Source organism: Struthio camelus, chromosome W (genome assembly GCF_040807025.1).
Source record: "Struthio camelus isolate bStrCam1 chromosome W, bStrCam1.hap1, whole genome shotgun sequence".
Taxonomy (NCBI): Eukaryota; Metazoa; Chordata; class Aves; order Struthioniformes; family Struthionidae; genus Struthio; species Struthio camelus.
Genome location: NC_090981.1, coordinates 5,189,010 through 5,204,638, shown reverse-complemented (window position 1 = coordinate 5,204,638; position 15,629 = coordinate 5,189,010). Strand labels below are relative to the sequence as shown.

At 43.2% G+C, this 15,629-nt stretch overlaps 1 protein-coding gene across 1 annotated transcript in view; it reads right to left on the bottom strand.

Annotated features, from left to right (window-relative positions):
• Positions 1-15,377, bottom strand: part of LOC104151133 (proprotein convertase subtilisin/kexin type 5) — a 267,125-nt gene extending 251,748 nt beyond the window's left edge. The window contains 1 exon segment of the mRNA XM_068925372.1: positions 14,585-15,377. Within this exon segment, the coding sequence (XP_068781473.1) occupies positions 14,585-14,782 (198 nt within the window). The 5' untranslated portion in view covers positions 14,783-15,377.
• Between the last annotated feature and the right edge of the window lie 252 nt (positions 15,378-15,629).

The following is a 15,629-nucleotide window of genomic DNA, read 5'->3' as shown; positions in this document are numbered from 1 at the left end:
ATCAGAAACAAGGCTTGCATTTGATAGTAAGTTTGCCTTCTGATGTCTATGTTTTTTGTATCAGCGTCAAAATTACTTCAGACTACAGAGAAAAGACAAGGAGAACTGATAGCCAATTACAATTCAATCTTAAATATTTAAAATTACTAAAACCAATGATAAAATTTAGGTCAAAGCTTGCATACAATGTCTATTTCACACATGTAAAGAATATTCCTCAGCAGCCTTCTTGTTTGGAGAACAAAATCTTAGAATTTGAGGGTTGAATGAATGCTCAGCTGCATATCTCAAACTGCATTTCCTTTAAGGAGAAATGTTTCTGCTATATATTCATTTCATATACTGTTATCTAAATACTTAAATAGGGAAAAGCTGGTCAGCTGGAATGGTAGCAGTGAATTGGATAAAACTAGCTGTTCTTCTATATAAATGGATTTGCATTTCCATTTTAAAACATTTGTTTTCATGCCATATCAGTCCTACAAGGTCAGAAATGTTAAGAAATCGCCAGAGATTCCAGCCACCACTAGAACTCGTTCACTGTGCAATTAAATGTGTCAGATTAATATTCCTAATTCCCAGTCAAGAAATTGAAATTATTCAAATTTCACAGGATGGAAATGGTATTTAATTATAAAAAAGCACCCATGTTGCAATGGTAGAACCATTTATTGATGAGATGTGTTTAGCTGCCCTTGCCAACACAGTCCAGAGCCCTTCATGTCATGGGGTGGTTAACTCTTTTAGAAAGCACAACCCTGTTTATTTCTAATTATCAATTTGCCCAGGTGATGGCTTTGAGATTTCAGTTGGCCACTGGCCTAAGAACTATAAGGAGGAATCTGTTAAATCCTGAGGGACATTCAGACTTCCCTGAGCTGCTTAGTACTGAAGTAAAGGGATCTCTTGACCAGACAGACAGAAAGGTGTAACAGGAGTGATGAAGAGATGGGCAGGTTTCAGAGCCCCAAGGAAATCGCAGATATTGTGATGTGCATCTGCTCTGGAAATGACCTTGCCCTTCAAATAGGTATGAATAAGACCGTACTAATGTTGTGCTTTAGATCCAAAAAAGGGGAATGATTTGGCTTACAATGGAGCTAAGGGGAATCTTCCAAGAAGAAAAATGAAAACAGCATCAATGTGTAACACCGGCTGGGGCTGGAGCTCTCGTTTGTGGCATCACTGCAATGCATCCAATCTGTTAAGATTCCCCGATATCATCAGAGTACCTGTAATCGCATTTCTAATATTCATGCTGAAAGGCTATTGAGACCTTTACAAACTTCAAGTGAATGCTTCGCTGGGCTAAATTTCAGAGACTCTCTCTGAGGACCAGTGAATGCAGTGTTTTTCTTTAAAAGCAGACAAAGATAATCTGAGCTATAAAACCACTGCTCGGATATCTGCACCATCTCCTCTACACTTCCAGCTGGTAGCACTACTGCTCCCTGGGAAGGACGGGGCTTGGTTATTTGGGAGAAAATAGCACTTACTTTATAGCCCATTCCTGCAATGAAGCTGTGCTACTGATTTCCAAGGGGCATAGGGGAACGTTCTCAGCTTAAAGCCCTGTCATTGCTGTTCATTCTCCTATTTGGCTCACTGGAGGTCAGCATACTCACAAAGCATCAAGTATTTTTCGAAGTTTAGCATTTCATTGATTTGTTTACTTACATTTAGTTCAGATGAGCTACTTGAGATATGATACTTGAAGTGCAAATATCCTGCAACCCAAGAGGAATAAGGAATGACATAGGAATCCTAAAGGAATAAGGATGACATAGCTGAATAAACAAATTCAGTAAATTAAAGTAATTGAAAGTAATAGGAACACTGGTGTGAAACCTCTCACTTAAACTGTTTTCGTATCTAAGGACAGCAGGGTGACAAATGCGATGCCAATTTTTAAAAGGAGATATGCACTAGCCAAATCAGTTGAAACTATAAGAAATAAGAGAATTAATGGACACCAGGATAAAAAATTACCTACTTGGAAAGAGTCAAATAGAGGAAAATTCTGCCTTACAAAACTATTAAGTGTTCTTTGAAGAGGTCAACAAGCATGCAGATAAAGGTGACCCAGTGGATATACTCTATTTGGATTTCCAAAAGGCTTTTGACAGTATGTCCTTCACCAAAAGCTTTTAAGGAATTAAGAAGCCATGGCATAAGAGAAAAGTCCTTGCACAAACAAACAATCAGTTAGAAGACTGAAAACAAAGATTAGGAATAATTAGTTCAGTTCTCACAGTAGAGGGAGGTCCCCACTAGAGTTCTGCCAGGGTCTGTGCTAGAGCCTTTTCTGGGACCTATACCTTTTCATGTAAAAAATGACATGGAAAAGGGAGTGAACAATGAGGTGTAAAAGTCAGCTATTATTACCAATCCCAGCCACAAAGACTATAGCTGACTGAATGAGGTGCAGAAGGACCCTGCAAAACTGAGTGATTTGACAATAAAATAGCAAATGAAATTCAGTGCAGATAAATGTAGATGAACTGAGGTATAATCCTAACCTCAAACATAAAATGAAGTGTTTTGAGCTGCCCAGTAGGCAGACTCCATCACTGAGGAGTGATGATCATAGGGTTATGGCAGACTAGTCCCTGGAAACCTCAGGTTGGTGGCAGCCTCAAAAGCAAATCATGATCAAGAAAGGTACAAAGCAGAGTATTGTATAACTAATCCAAGGTTTTTCCACACTGTGAGTATGATGTGCAGTTCTGGTCCCCTCTATTCATAGAAGACATAGTAGAGCTGGAAGTTTCAAAGGACAAAAAAGATGAACAAAGAAGTAGAATATCTTCTGTACGGGGAATAGCTAAGTAAGCTAAGACTCTTCAGTCTAGAGAAGAGACAATTTAGGGGGAAATGTTAAAAATCTAAAAAATCATGTGTGGTGGCATAAGAAGAGTAGACAGGGATTGACTTTCACTGTCTATTTCAGTACAAGAACTACAGGCCATTAAACAAAGCTAGTATGAGTCATGTTCAAAACAAGCAAAAGAGAGGTGGTTCTGCATGCAGTAAAGCAGCAGACTTTTAAAATCCTTGCCAAAGAATATTGTAGATGTTGAAAGTTTACATTTATTTGAGAGATTGGGCAAGTGTCTGGACAAAAAAAATCTATTGAGAATTTCTAAGTACATAGAAACTGCATCCAGCTCAGGAAGTGCCCTGAGCTGAAAACAGCTGAAGGGAGTATTAGGGAGAAGCATCAGATGCTTGTTCTGTTCTTTCTCTCCCACAGACAATAACTTAATGCCACTGTCATAAGCAGGCAGGCTAGATGGACCTTCTGACTGACCCAAAACAGCCTTACGTCCATATGGGCCTGTTTGAATAAAGGCCATCCACATAAACAAATATTTTATAGGAAAAACTTATCTATACCCTGGATGTCATACCATTGGCTTTAGAAGTGCCACACAGCATGGATTTTCTTTGCTGTTTGTTTTTAAGACATCAGATTACTGTGTTAATATACTTTACAAAGAAAAACACAGGGAAAGTAAAGACATGTTCTCTAGCTTTATCCAGAGGAGGGGCTACATGCTACCACTGATTAAGCTAAATTCTTAAAAAAGGAGAACATTATCCAATTCTAGTCTTGAATTTCAAGCGCACAGCAGTACTCAGTAACACTTTCACTGCCCACTAAGCACTCACTCTTGCACAAAACCCAGTGTTTTTATTCCAGTTTGAACAAGAATGAATAAGTAAATGTAGCAAAGGTTTGAATTATGACTTGTAACATCTCTACAACTTCAGTTTGGCCCTGGAAAGCAAACATAAATGAGGCCTATTCCCAGCTGGCACAAAAATGTCTCTAAAATAAGAGAAAAAGGAGGAAAGCCTGAAGTTGCCTTAACTTGACCAAAAATGGCCCCTTGCTGATGGATAGAAGTATACTGTCACCCTGTGAGCAGATTCCTTCTATATGGAAGAGTCTGAGCTGAGATTTTTTTTCTTTCCTGATTTGTTTATCACTATATGATCCATGATCATGCTTGGCTAATGCACTTTTTACAATCTCTTCTCCATAACTCACCATCATGTAATCTGCAAGAATTTCCACAACAAGCTATTCTGGCAGGATTTCGTGGTGACGCTGTGATATTCCTCTGGACTTACCACCATTCTGTTCCAAAGAGTATTTCATTCTGCAAATATCAGTCAAATTGGGTCCAGCATGTTGCCAAAATATCACTTACTGTCTTAAGCTATACATCTTTGGCAAGCAGGACTCTCTTTGATCATATTTTTCCTGTGTTTGGCAGGTGACAAAGAGCACCACTGTTCCTCACTAGGGACCATATGATTTATTCAGATCCATGGCTGATATATGTATCTGCTTATCTTGTGTTTTTACAATTCATCATTTGGAAAGGAAGAGAAAGATATACTGGTCAATCACAGAACACAGCTGCAAAACATGCAAATATGATACTGGAAATATATTGTGTGACAAAGATCAGAGAATTATTTACGACATTGTACAAAGCAGTGGTGAGGCTGTATACAAGCTGGCCATCTTTCTGGTCAAGTTAAACAGAGTTCAATTAAAACACAGCAACTGGGATGACCATGGGAGTGGGAAGCCTCTTTTCTAAAAGGAAACCAGAAGTTACACTAGCAAAACTGAAGGCTGGTTGCCCTCTGCAAATGCGCTGGAGAGACAGAAGAGCTATTATAACAAAAGAACAAACAGATATGTACTGACCATGACTAAATTAAGCCTTTAAATTCAAAGCCAGTACAAAACAGCTTTTCAGACTGAAGACAAGTAACCTAACCACTTTTAAAACTGGCTAGCTTCAAACTGATTTAAAACTGTTGGAGAGACAAAGGCTTAAAGGTTTATAATAGCAAGGAACTGGCCTTGAGGTGCAATCCAATATCCCTGTGATTTTATATTCATTGTGAGCAGATACTTTGCAAATTAAAAATTGTATCTATCTTCAAATATTACTTGATTAGCAGTCCTCTTCAAATTCCTGAAGTAGGGCCCAAAATTAAACTGTGGAATGGTAGGTAATAAAACTACGTAGATAACATTAATGTGTCTGTTCATTACAGTGGAGTGTGGACCACTGCCTGACAGAGTTCCTCTATAAACTATTTCTGGTCAATATTTTCATTAGTGACCTGGATACTGGCATAGAAAATGTGTCTATTAAACATATGCACAACAAGAAGCAGAGAAGGGCTACAAGCATGTTGGAGGACAGGAACAGAATTCAAAATGAACTTGACGAACTGGAAAACAAGGTCTGGAAAAACAGGACAAAATTCAGCAAAGACATACACAAAGTATTACACCTAATCAAGAATAATCTACTGGACAAATTCAGGCTGGAGAACAACTGGCTAGGAATTTGGCAGAATCAGTCTGTGAACTATAGCAGATCATGAGCTGAACATAAGTCAGCAATGTCATACGGCCACAGGAAAGACAAACACCATAATGGGATATATAAATAAGAGTGCTGTCCTCAAGACACCTGAAGGAATCCTTATGCTCAACTCAGCAGTGAAGCTCTAGCAGGAATACTCCATCCATTTTCAAGATGAGAATCACTTAGAAAGACCAGAGTTAGACAGCAAAACTGACCAGTGAAAATGTGACCTATGTAAAACAACTGGACTTGGATGAAAAAAAGAGAAAAGTGGGTGGCAGGAAGAATGGAACATTACAGCTTCCCTGCTGTTCCTCTTCTTCATATTCATGGTGAGACAAGAAACGCAGGCCTTAAACTGCAGGAAGAGAGATGCAGGTTAGACTTCAAGGGGGCAATGAAAATAACAAACCACTAGAATGAACTGTGCCCTGGCACTGTGGAATCTCCTTACTGAAGACCTTCAAGAACAGGTTAGCTATTTGCCAGGAAAAACGTAGGCACAGCTGATCCTCCTTGAGGACACAGGAACGGACAAGCTGATCTCTTCAGATCTCTCCCAACCCTCCTTTTCCATGGCCGTCAGCCGTTACTGCTTGTGTGCAGGAGGTATGACACCTCTACATGCATTGTCCATACTACTGATTTACTTTAACATGTTTTACAGATTTATTCTTCTTCCATTTAAATATAGCCTGGTCCACTTCCTTATATGTTTCATCTGAGAGGAGTGGTTCCCACAACCATTGCCATTTGAAAGCTGGGTTTGCAACTAATTGTTATTCTTAAAAGTATAATTTTGTCTGTGTTTGCCTAAGGGCTTTAAATAAAGAATCATCACATAATTTGTAGCTTGATTCTACTACATTGTAAAACCAGATTCTCATCTTCCCTTATTTTACAACAATATAGGAAGATTATTATTAGATTGCCTTTATGACCAGAACCCATCTGGGGTAGTGTTATGCTCTGCTCTCCCTCCCTCCCTGCTCACATTTTTAACTGCACTGACAAGAGTACTGCTAAGTATGAAGTAATTAGCCATGACATACCTTTTGTAGTCTCTAATATGTGCTGTTTTCCTGTTTTTGTGGCCTGTGAGCATTTGTAAAAATGTTTTGGTGCTTACATTTTCTAAAGATCTGTCTAACTGGTGGATATTTCTCTGACCCCACAAAGCTTGCTAAAACAATCTGTAGACTAATCTCTCTGGACCGCTGGTTTTGGGAGGGTTGTTTTCACTCATTGCCTTTCTTATTCAGTTATATTTCTTCCCCAGCTCTCAAATGTACCTTTTCTGCCATAAATAGGAGAGAATTCAATTTTCCTTGGTGTATCTTTGTAACCCCACTACATCTGCATGTGTATGTAGCTTGGAGCACACCTAGCTTTGATTCTTTTAATATACTCATCTTTAGTACTTAAGACTTTATTAAACTTATTCAAGCTATTAAATTTTGGTAAGAGTTCACTCTGTTTCAGTTTTGTCACCATATAGGCTCTTAATGGGTCTGTCTCATGTATTAACTCTCTATTTTATTACTCTTGGGTAAGTGAACTTTTTTGCACACAAAGGCCTGCCATCCTGCTTTTTTGAGATCATCCATGTAAGATGTTGGAAATAATTATGGTAGCAATCTCCTCTCTTTGCTGAAAACAACCTTACTTTAGGCTCTTTGTCTTTGTTTATGCTCCCTTTTCTCTCAGCTGCAATGCTTTTTTCTAGTCTTCCAATTTTGGCTGCTTAATTTGCAAGATTTCCTTTTGCCTTCCATCAGGAATAGATTTGGAAACTGGAAAACAGCCATTCTTCCAATTCTTTCTGATCAATTGATCTTGTTACACAACATCTTCTCTCTGCCATCACTGGGACCTCAGGTTTGACATGAACTAATATTTATTAACTCTTTCTGTGATTTGCTGGCTTTAAATCTGTAAACTCCTGATAAAACTTATCTTTCAGCAAATCACATGTTCATTTATTATGTATCTAAAAAACCAAATCCATATAACAAACAGTGGCTCCTGGGCAGCTCCTCAAGCTTAGCACACTCAGGTGTCTCTTTGTAAACAGCATGTACTCCTTACAGGCAGGAAAGGGGGGGAAAGGACAGCCTGTCACCTGCCAAGGGTGACAGAAGGTGGGGACTAGGCCACTAGCCCCTGGAAGATATCAGAAAGGAAAGATTACTGGAAGAATGTATTCTTCCAGTATTAGAAGATGAAAGATGGAATTTGGAAAAGTGCTGACCCATCCTCAGCCCCTGCCTAGAATTAAGGAAAAAAATAAAGGAATAGAAGGATCTAAAGTTCCCTTCTATATTAATTAATGCAGCATTTCTCTCCCTTGTTGAAGCCGCAGAAAGGATATATCCACCTCTTCCGTTCTTCCATCTCCTTGGGGGTATCGGCTGTTTGCTTCTCATTCCCTCCTGCACCCTCAAGGAAAGCTCCCTGCCTGAAGGAGGAGCCCCCAGCTCCTAATACCAACAGACAGAAACTGATGCAGCACCAATTTCTACAAGAGCACAGACCTTGAAAACCTTCCTAATTTTGAAGCCCACGTTTGAAACGAGAAGAAACTCATGTGCCCACCCCCAGTTATTGAAGCTCCCCTTACTTTGTCGATATAAATGAAGAAGTGAGGAGAAAAAGTTTAAGCTATTAGCTCAAGAGCACAAAGGGCTTCAGCGTCGAAGCCAGGATTAGCATTCCCAGCTTCTCAGCTGCTTCACAAGTCATCCCTCTATAAGCTGGTGTTTCTTTCCCCAGTCTATCAAGAATATTTTAGCATCAAACCACAAATTTATAACCAGTGAGAAGCTGTATTTACAAGAAACAAGGAAAACCATGGGAATCAAGATGACATATCAGTATACTATAATTTTCATGACTGTCTCAAAAGCAAGCTTCCTTCTTTCACAGAATCACAGAATCACAGAATCACAGAATCATTTAGGTTGGAAGGGACCTCTGGAGATCATCTAGTCCAACCTCCCTGCTCAAGCAGGGTCACCTAGAGCATATTGCCCAGGATCACATCCAGACGGCTTTTGAATATCTCCAGCGAAGGAGACTCCACCACCTCTCTGGGCAACCTGTTCCAATGCTCTGTCACCCTCACAGTGAAGAAGTTTTTTCTCAGGTTCAGATGGACCTTCCTGTGGTTCAGTTTCTGCCCATTGCCTCTTGTCCTGTCCCTGGGCACCACGGAGAAGAGGCTGGCCTCATCCTCTTGACACTCCCCCTTCAGATACTTGTACACGTTGATGAGATCCCCTCTCAATCTTCTCTTCTCCAGGCTGAACAGGCCCAGCTCTTGCAGTCTTTCTTCATAGGAGAGATGCTCCAGCCCTCTAATCATCTTGGTAGCCCTCTGCTGGACTCTCTCCAGGAGTGCCATGTCTCTCTTGCACTGGGGAGCCCAGCACTGGACACAGCACTCCAGGTGGGGCCTCCCCAGGGCTGAGTAGAGGGGCAGGATCACCTCCCTCGACCTGCTGGCAACACTCTGCCTCATGCACCCCAGGATACCATTGGCCTTCTTGGCCCCAAGGGCACACTGCTGGCTCATGGTCAACTTGTTGTCCACCAGCACTCCCAGGTCCTTCTCTGCAGAGCTGCTCTCCAGCAGGTCAGCCCCCAGCCTGTACGGGTGCATGGGATTATTCCTCCCCAGGTGCAGGACCCTGCACTTGCCTTGGTTGGACTTCAGGAGGTTCCTCTCCGCCCAGCTCTCCAGCCTGTCCAGGTCCCTCTGAATGGCAGCACAGTCTTCTGGTGTGTTAGCCTCTCCCCCCAGTTTAGTATCATCAGCAAACTTGCTGAGGGTGCACTCTGTCCCTTCCTCCACTGAATAGTAACAAATCTCCACTCTATCAGCACAGGCATATTATTTCTGCCAATTGTACAAAATGCAATACAGACTATATGTTTTAATAAACCCTTCAGCAGCTTCCATCCAGATAGCCAAGAGTGGAAGAAACTTTCCCAAAAGTCAGTGACAGACACTTTGCTTTAAGAGAAAGGCATGCTCAGTGCAGCTGCTGAGAGACAGATGCAATTTTATGGAATGACATAAAAAAATGTTATCCAGGAACTGCTGGGTGACAGGGTACATCCCATATTGCTCCATCCAGTGCGTAGCTTAAAGCAATTCCTTGGCTGCTTTGCATTATACTACCTTATCACAGCCCCAGAGGGATTGCCAGGCCCTGGCTTTCCTCAGAGACCCACACAAGAACAGCAGGGAAGCACTCTTCACGTGAGACAAGGATTCACTCGCTACAGAAACTACTAATTGCACATCAAGGGTAGGACAGAAATTCTTGAAATACATGGGGAAAGAAAAAAATCAAATTGATACATTTAAACCATGACTTTAGATATGCTATTCTACAGCCCAGTCAAACAGAGGAGGCCTTGGGACTGATTCCTTTGTAGCTTACACTGATGCTTCACTGTGTTTGCTCCATTGGCTTTAATGCAGTTGTGATTATGTCACACAATTTACATTATCAGTAGCTAAGTACCATGGCCTTAAGTCACAGGAAAGGCTTTTAACAAGCTTTAAATGGAGGCTGATATGAGTGCCAGCTCAAGCAGGCCCTACTGTCCAAATCAGTAAGCTCCACGCTGGCAGCGCTAGCTACAGCGATCAAAATCACAGACATTCAGTAGGATACCCTGCCCACTTGCCTCAGTAGATAAGGGGATCCACTATCTCAATTTTTGTGATACTTATGCTTTCATTCTAGTCCTATGGGGAAAGGAGTCTTCCAACAGAAATTGAATACTGGTTGATACAATGAAAAGTCTAAGTTGCTACTCTTTGCTTTTCCAAACCATAGATGAAGGAAATGAATGAGACTCTCACTGGATTCACTGTTAGAATTCAAATATCTGTGAAGAACAACCAAATTTCTATATCTACTATAAATTTTATGTTGGTAAAGGTAAGGAAAGGACAGGATAAATGAACAGCACGCTGGAGCAAGTAGAGGAAACAAGAACCAGAATATGGAGCCTGGGAAAATACAGAGTAACAGCAGTTACTTTTTCTTTTGTGCCATATCTCCTTAAAGTCCACTGAAAACTCCTCTTTTCAATAAGCAGAGAAGCTGAAGCTTCAAGTTTCTGGGGAGGTGTAACAAGAGATGGAGACCACAAGGAGAATTCAAGAGCAACAGGAGGTTATCAGAAGCTGTGAGTTACAGGAGAACTCAGTTGCTCACTGGCAGGTGATCTCTAGGCCTCCTTTAACGTACCTTTTTCATCCATCTATTCCTGACTGACTAGTCCTGTCATTCAGCTAGGCTTTGTGGCTTTCCTGACATCACCATGGTAATGAAAATGGACTTAGAGATATTTCAAGCTTCAATGGGATATTATTTTACTGAAAAAAATCACATGAGCACCAAAAAAGGGAGAGCTAAATTTTAGTACCAGGAACGCATCAAATAACAAAAACTGAGAGAAAGGATGTTGTCTGACGTTTAAGAACCACAGCCTTCTGTGTCTACTGTCTTATCTCAGCTGACCAACTTAATTTACCTTTCAGTGTCATTTCTCCACAAACACAACCCAAATATTGCCTACCCTTAGCTATCTTATTCCTAAAGTATCCTAATATCTCTCTTCCTCTCATACCTTCTTGTATCTCCACTCATTCAAAACTGATAGACTAGCTGGTAAGAATAACACCCTCAAAACCTCCCTCTTTTCCTTCAGCTCCAATCATACAAATAGATATGTTTTCAGAATCCTCCTATTTTGCAACTCTGCAACTGTCCCTACCTGACTTCCATTTTTTATACACAATTTCATTAACTTTTATCTAGAATATTGTAATTCCTTTATTTGCCTGGGTCAATCGTACTGGGTCAGTTCATTGGGTCAGCTATAGTGGAACTTCGATTTAGCTTTTTGTGCTGTCTTCTTAAAGGTGAGCTCTCAAACCTAATTTAACCAGAACTACTATGCTTAATGTGCTACACTAGTTTTTCATCTATTTCAAATTATTTATGGATGTGTACTTTTATGAGATTTGCAATTACCATCTTCAAGCAAAAGTAAACACAGCTTAGCTCTTACTGACACATTCAGCTTTACTCACTGTATTTAAGCTTACCTAGAAGAGATGTTACCTGCAAAAGCAAAGTTTAACTACCTGGCCATGGCTGCTACAACATGTAGACATTAAGTATGGGAAGTCCTGCCTCTAACAGAGAATTCTGCTTACTGGTTGTCTCTCTTTTAGTGTTTTGATACTGTAGTCAGCTGAATGTCAGGTGAATGTCTTTCACCACCTTATACTCAAGTACATATTTTTAAATTATTTCCAGTTGTCTCTCAATAATAAACAGTAGATGCCCTTCTCATAGATTGTTTTGCACTTCCTCTTATGTGTCAAGTAACTTTCGCTTTTTCAAATCTATGCATTACAGACAAATCCTACTCATCAATCCTGCCTCTTCCTAGCTTCCTTTCTATAAAATGTAACCTCCGTATTCCTCTTTACCCATCACTATTAAGCAATATACTCTACATGCAATGATGGATAAGCTCCACAGAAAAGGATACACACTTTTTCTATTTTTAAGAAATATAATTATTTTATGTATGCTTTGACCCATATATTTAAATGTTAAATAATGTATGATCAGACCACAGACAGTCTGATTATCTTACATATATTGAACTCTGAATTCTTAAATTATATGTCCTATCTAGTGACCTGATAAAAGTAGTAGAAGGATAGGGTGGAAATAAGAGAAGAAAGATTCACTGCAAACACTAGAATGTCCACCTAGTATTAATGAAAATGCTAACATAGAGATACCATTTGCAGATGATTTTGCTAGGAATGATCAGAAATTTAAAACTAGCCATCCTAAAAAGACACCCATGAAAGGAAACTCTGCAGAAGACTTCTTGCAAATGTGTAAGGCCTCTTAACTATACAACAGTTGAGCTCTGATCTCTGCATCAGCAGGACAGAATGACATCTAGCACTTGGTTACTCCAATCCAAAATACATACAGGAAGCTCTATGGACTATCTTTGCACATGCCCACTGCCTGCTTCTTGTGCTTAAATGTTGGTAACAGCCAGAAGACTAGGAATCACCCATCAGTCTAGTTCATATTATTACCAAAGTTTTCTTTCTCACACAGGCATAAGTTAACAGTCTTATACTCATCTTCTTGCATTCTCCCTATCTGCATAACTAACAATATTGACTCCCTTCACATATGCCCTCTTTTCACCTGTATACCTAATAAAGTATTTTCCAGTTGTTCATTATTCATGGTCTCTATTTTCTCATTCCTATCTGTACATCTGATCAGTAATGTATCTATTATTAATATGTCATAGGTGTGTACATGGCACTTCACTGACACACAAGAAGACAATAGTGGCTTACTACATTCTTTCCTTAATCCAACAGGAGGTTTGGATGTGCAAGGGATAAACAAACAGGCCCTAAGTTAGCCAGCTGCCCTGGCAAATGACAAAAGGAGAAGTGGTGAATCTTCTGATCAGCTAACTGCTGCTTATTTCAGCACTCTAAAGGTCCAAATAGGAATATACAAAAAACATCTTGTGTGAAAGACATGTATAAGACAAAAACAAAACATATCGGTGCAAAAAACTGCTCTTGGATTCCTTCATCTTCTAAAAATTGCACTTTCAAGGTGTGGATTCAATTTGGACACAAAAAGTTCCTCCTGAATTTCTGTCCCTCCAAATGGGAATAGCCTTACCTACCTGCCCAAGTGTTCCAAGAGGGAAGCTGGGACTCAGCCTTCCTAAATATCTGCATCTGCATTGTACTGCCACAGTCTGGCTTTTTCTTATGTAAATTATTTACATTAATAAATTGCACAACTGTCTCATTCAGGTGTGCAATAATTGGGAATGGTTGAGATGCGTGCTTCAAACTTTTGAGTCAGTGATACAACACAAATAACAACTGGATACGTGTCACTGATCTGGTTGATGCAAATGGCCCATTGTATAAACACAGCTGCATTTTTGTGAATCTCATGTATAAGATGAAGCCTTCTGTACTTGTAAATGCTTGTTTCTAAACTTTCAATTCATGCAGTATAAACTACTGTCTAGAAAAATCATGCTTGGATGTTTGCACACACACATGCGACAGAACTGTTTATTTTTCAGGCATTCAACTTGCTATGCCCTACATATGTGACTCACATTTTAAGGCTAAATGACAGGAAAGCCTAGTATACTGTGGCAGCAAATGTGTCAGAAAAAGTGATCTTATGACATTTTTCAACAGCAGCAGTGCCTAGATGCAGCAGCAGAGGATTTTTCAGTGTGATTGGATCCAGTGAGAACTAGATGTTTCCTCACATCTGGATCCAGGAATTTTCTCACGGACAGATTCCTGGACCTAGTGAGTTCCAGGTGTTTTCTAGCTGAACATCTGTGGATCCTGCGGCATCCAGGTGTTGCCCAGCAGATCAGGCAGAGATCAAGGGAGCCCTGCCTAATCCTACCTTAGCAGCGCTTGCACCTAAGAGCTGACTTGGTCTTTTTCCTGATTTTACACAAGCCCAGGGGGAAGCGGTGGCAGTTTGACCGCCGGACGGAGGCGCGGGCAAGCCGGGGAGGCGGGGCAGACCCCAAACGCCCCCACGCCGCACTACCCCGTCTCCTCGCCCCTGTGCACCCCCGCTTTGCGGTGGGACCCCGCTGCCTCCACTCCCCCGGGCCACCCTCCTCACTTCTTCCTTTCCAGGAGCTTCCCCCCGCGGCCCAGAGAGGGGCGAGAAGCCCCCGGGGGCGCTGCCACGTCCCGGCTCCGGGGGCACCACGGGCTCGCGAAGGAAAAACCGGTATTTTATTCGAATTTATTGGGGGGGAGGGGGGGCGACACGGAGCGCAAAGTTCAGCCGCCGCCGCGGACCACCCCCCCCACCGCCGCCCCCACGGCCACGGCCCCGCGCGGCGCCCCGCTACCTTCCCCCGCGCATCGCGGCCGCAGGGCGCTCGCCGGGCCGCCCGGCGCCGGCGGGGGCAGCGGCGCGGCCGGGGCGCCCTCCCCAGAGCTGCCCGTCGCCGGCGGCGGCGCGGAGCAGGCGGCGGGGCCGTGGACGCTGCCTGCCCGGAGGGCTGCAGCGACGCCGCCTGCGCAGAAGTAGTTGTAAGGTTACCTGTCCTATATTGACGTATCCGTACTTGCTAGCTATCCTGTTGGCCTCCGGGAGCCCCCCAGCGATCCGCACAGCCCAGTGGTTGGTGTAGAGGCGCGTCCTGCAGGCGGGCAGCAGGAAGCCCAGCACCAGGGTGAGCAGGCAGAGCAGGTCCCCTCCGCCGCCGCCTCCCCCGCAGCAGCGGCGCTTCCAGCCCATCTTCCTCTGCTCCGCGCGCAGCCCCCGCCAAACTTCGCCTTCCTTCTTCCGCGGCTCTGCTCCTCACCCCCCGGCGGCGAAGTTACCCCGAGGAGGAAACTAGGAAGAGCTTGGAATAGTGCATTGAACCGCCTGGGGGGCTAAACTACCGGGGGCCGGGAATAACAGTTATTATCAGCAGCGGTGATGACTGCTCTCCCCTCCTCCCTCTGCTCTTCAGGGATTAAGTAACTTGCTTGGAAAGCTTCTCGCACAGTTTCTGAGCTCCAGCCTTCTCCCTCTTTCCCCAGCTACATGGAAAATCTTCTCTCCGCAGGGAGGGGGGTTTCTTTCTCTTCCCTCTCTGCTCTTCCCTCCTCTCTCAGCTTTCCCCTTCCTAATGACCGTCTGCCTCCTCTTCCTCTTCTTTATTTTCCTCGCCTTCTCTCTCTCTCTCGCTCTCCCCCGTCTTGCCTGGAGTCCAGGAGCAGCGCAGCAGCAGCGGCAGACAGTGTGCGAGTGTTGGCAGCTGAGCGCCTCACTCCAGTCAGCCTCAGTCACCTCCCTCCTCTCCGCTCCCTCGCTTCCTCCCTCGCTCCCGCCCGCCCGGCGGCGCGGAGGGCGAGGGGAAATGGCCTCTGCGCCGGCCCCGCGCCGCGGGGGGCGTCGCCACGCGCGGGCCCGGTCCTCCCGCCGCGGCGGGTCCCGGCACGGCACGGCGCGGCGCGGCCCCCAGCGGGGCCATGCTGCCCCGGTGGCGGTGGGCGTGGGAGGACAAACACCGTCGCGGGGAGAACAACCCGGAGCCGGCCTCGGCGGGGTGCACCTCCCACCATCCTCCTCAGGCTCCTTCACCGTTATTTTACAA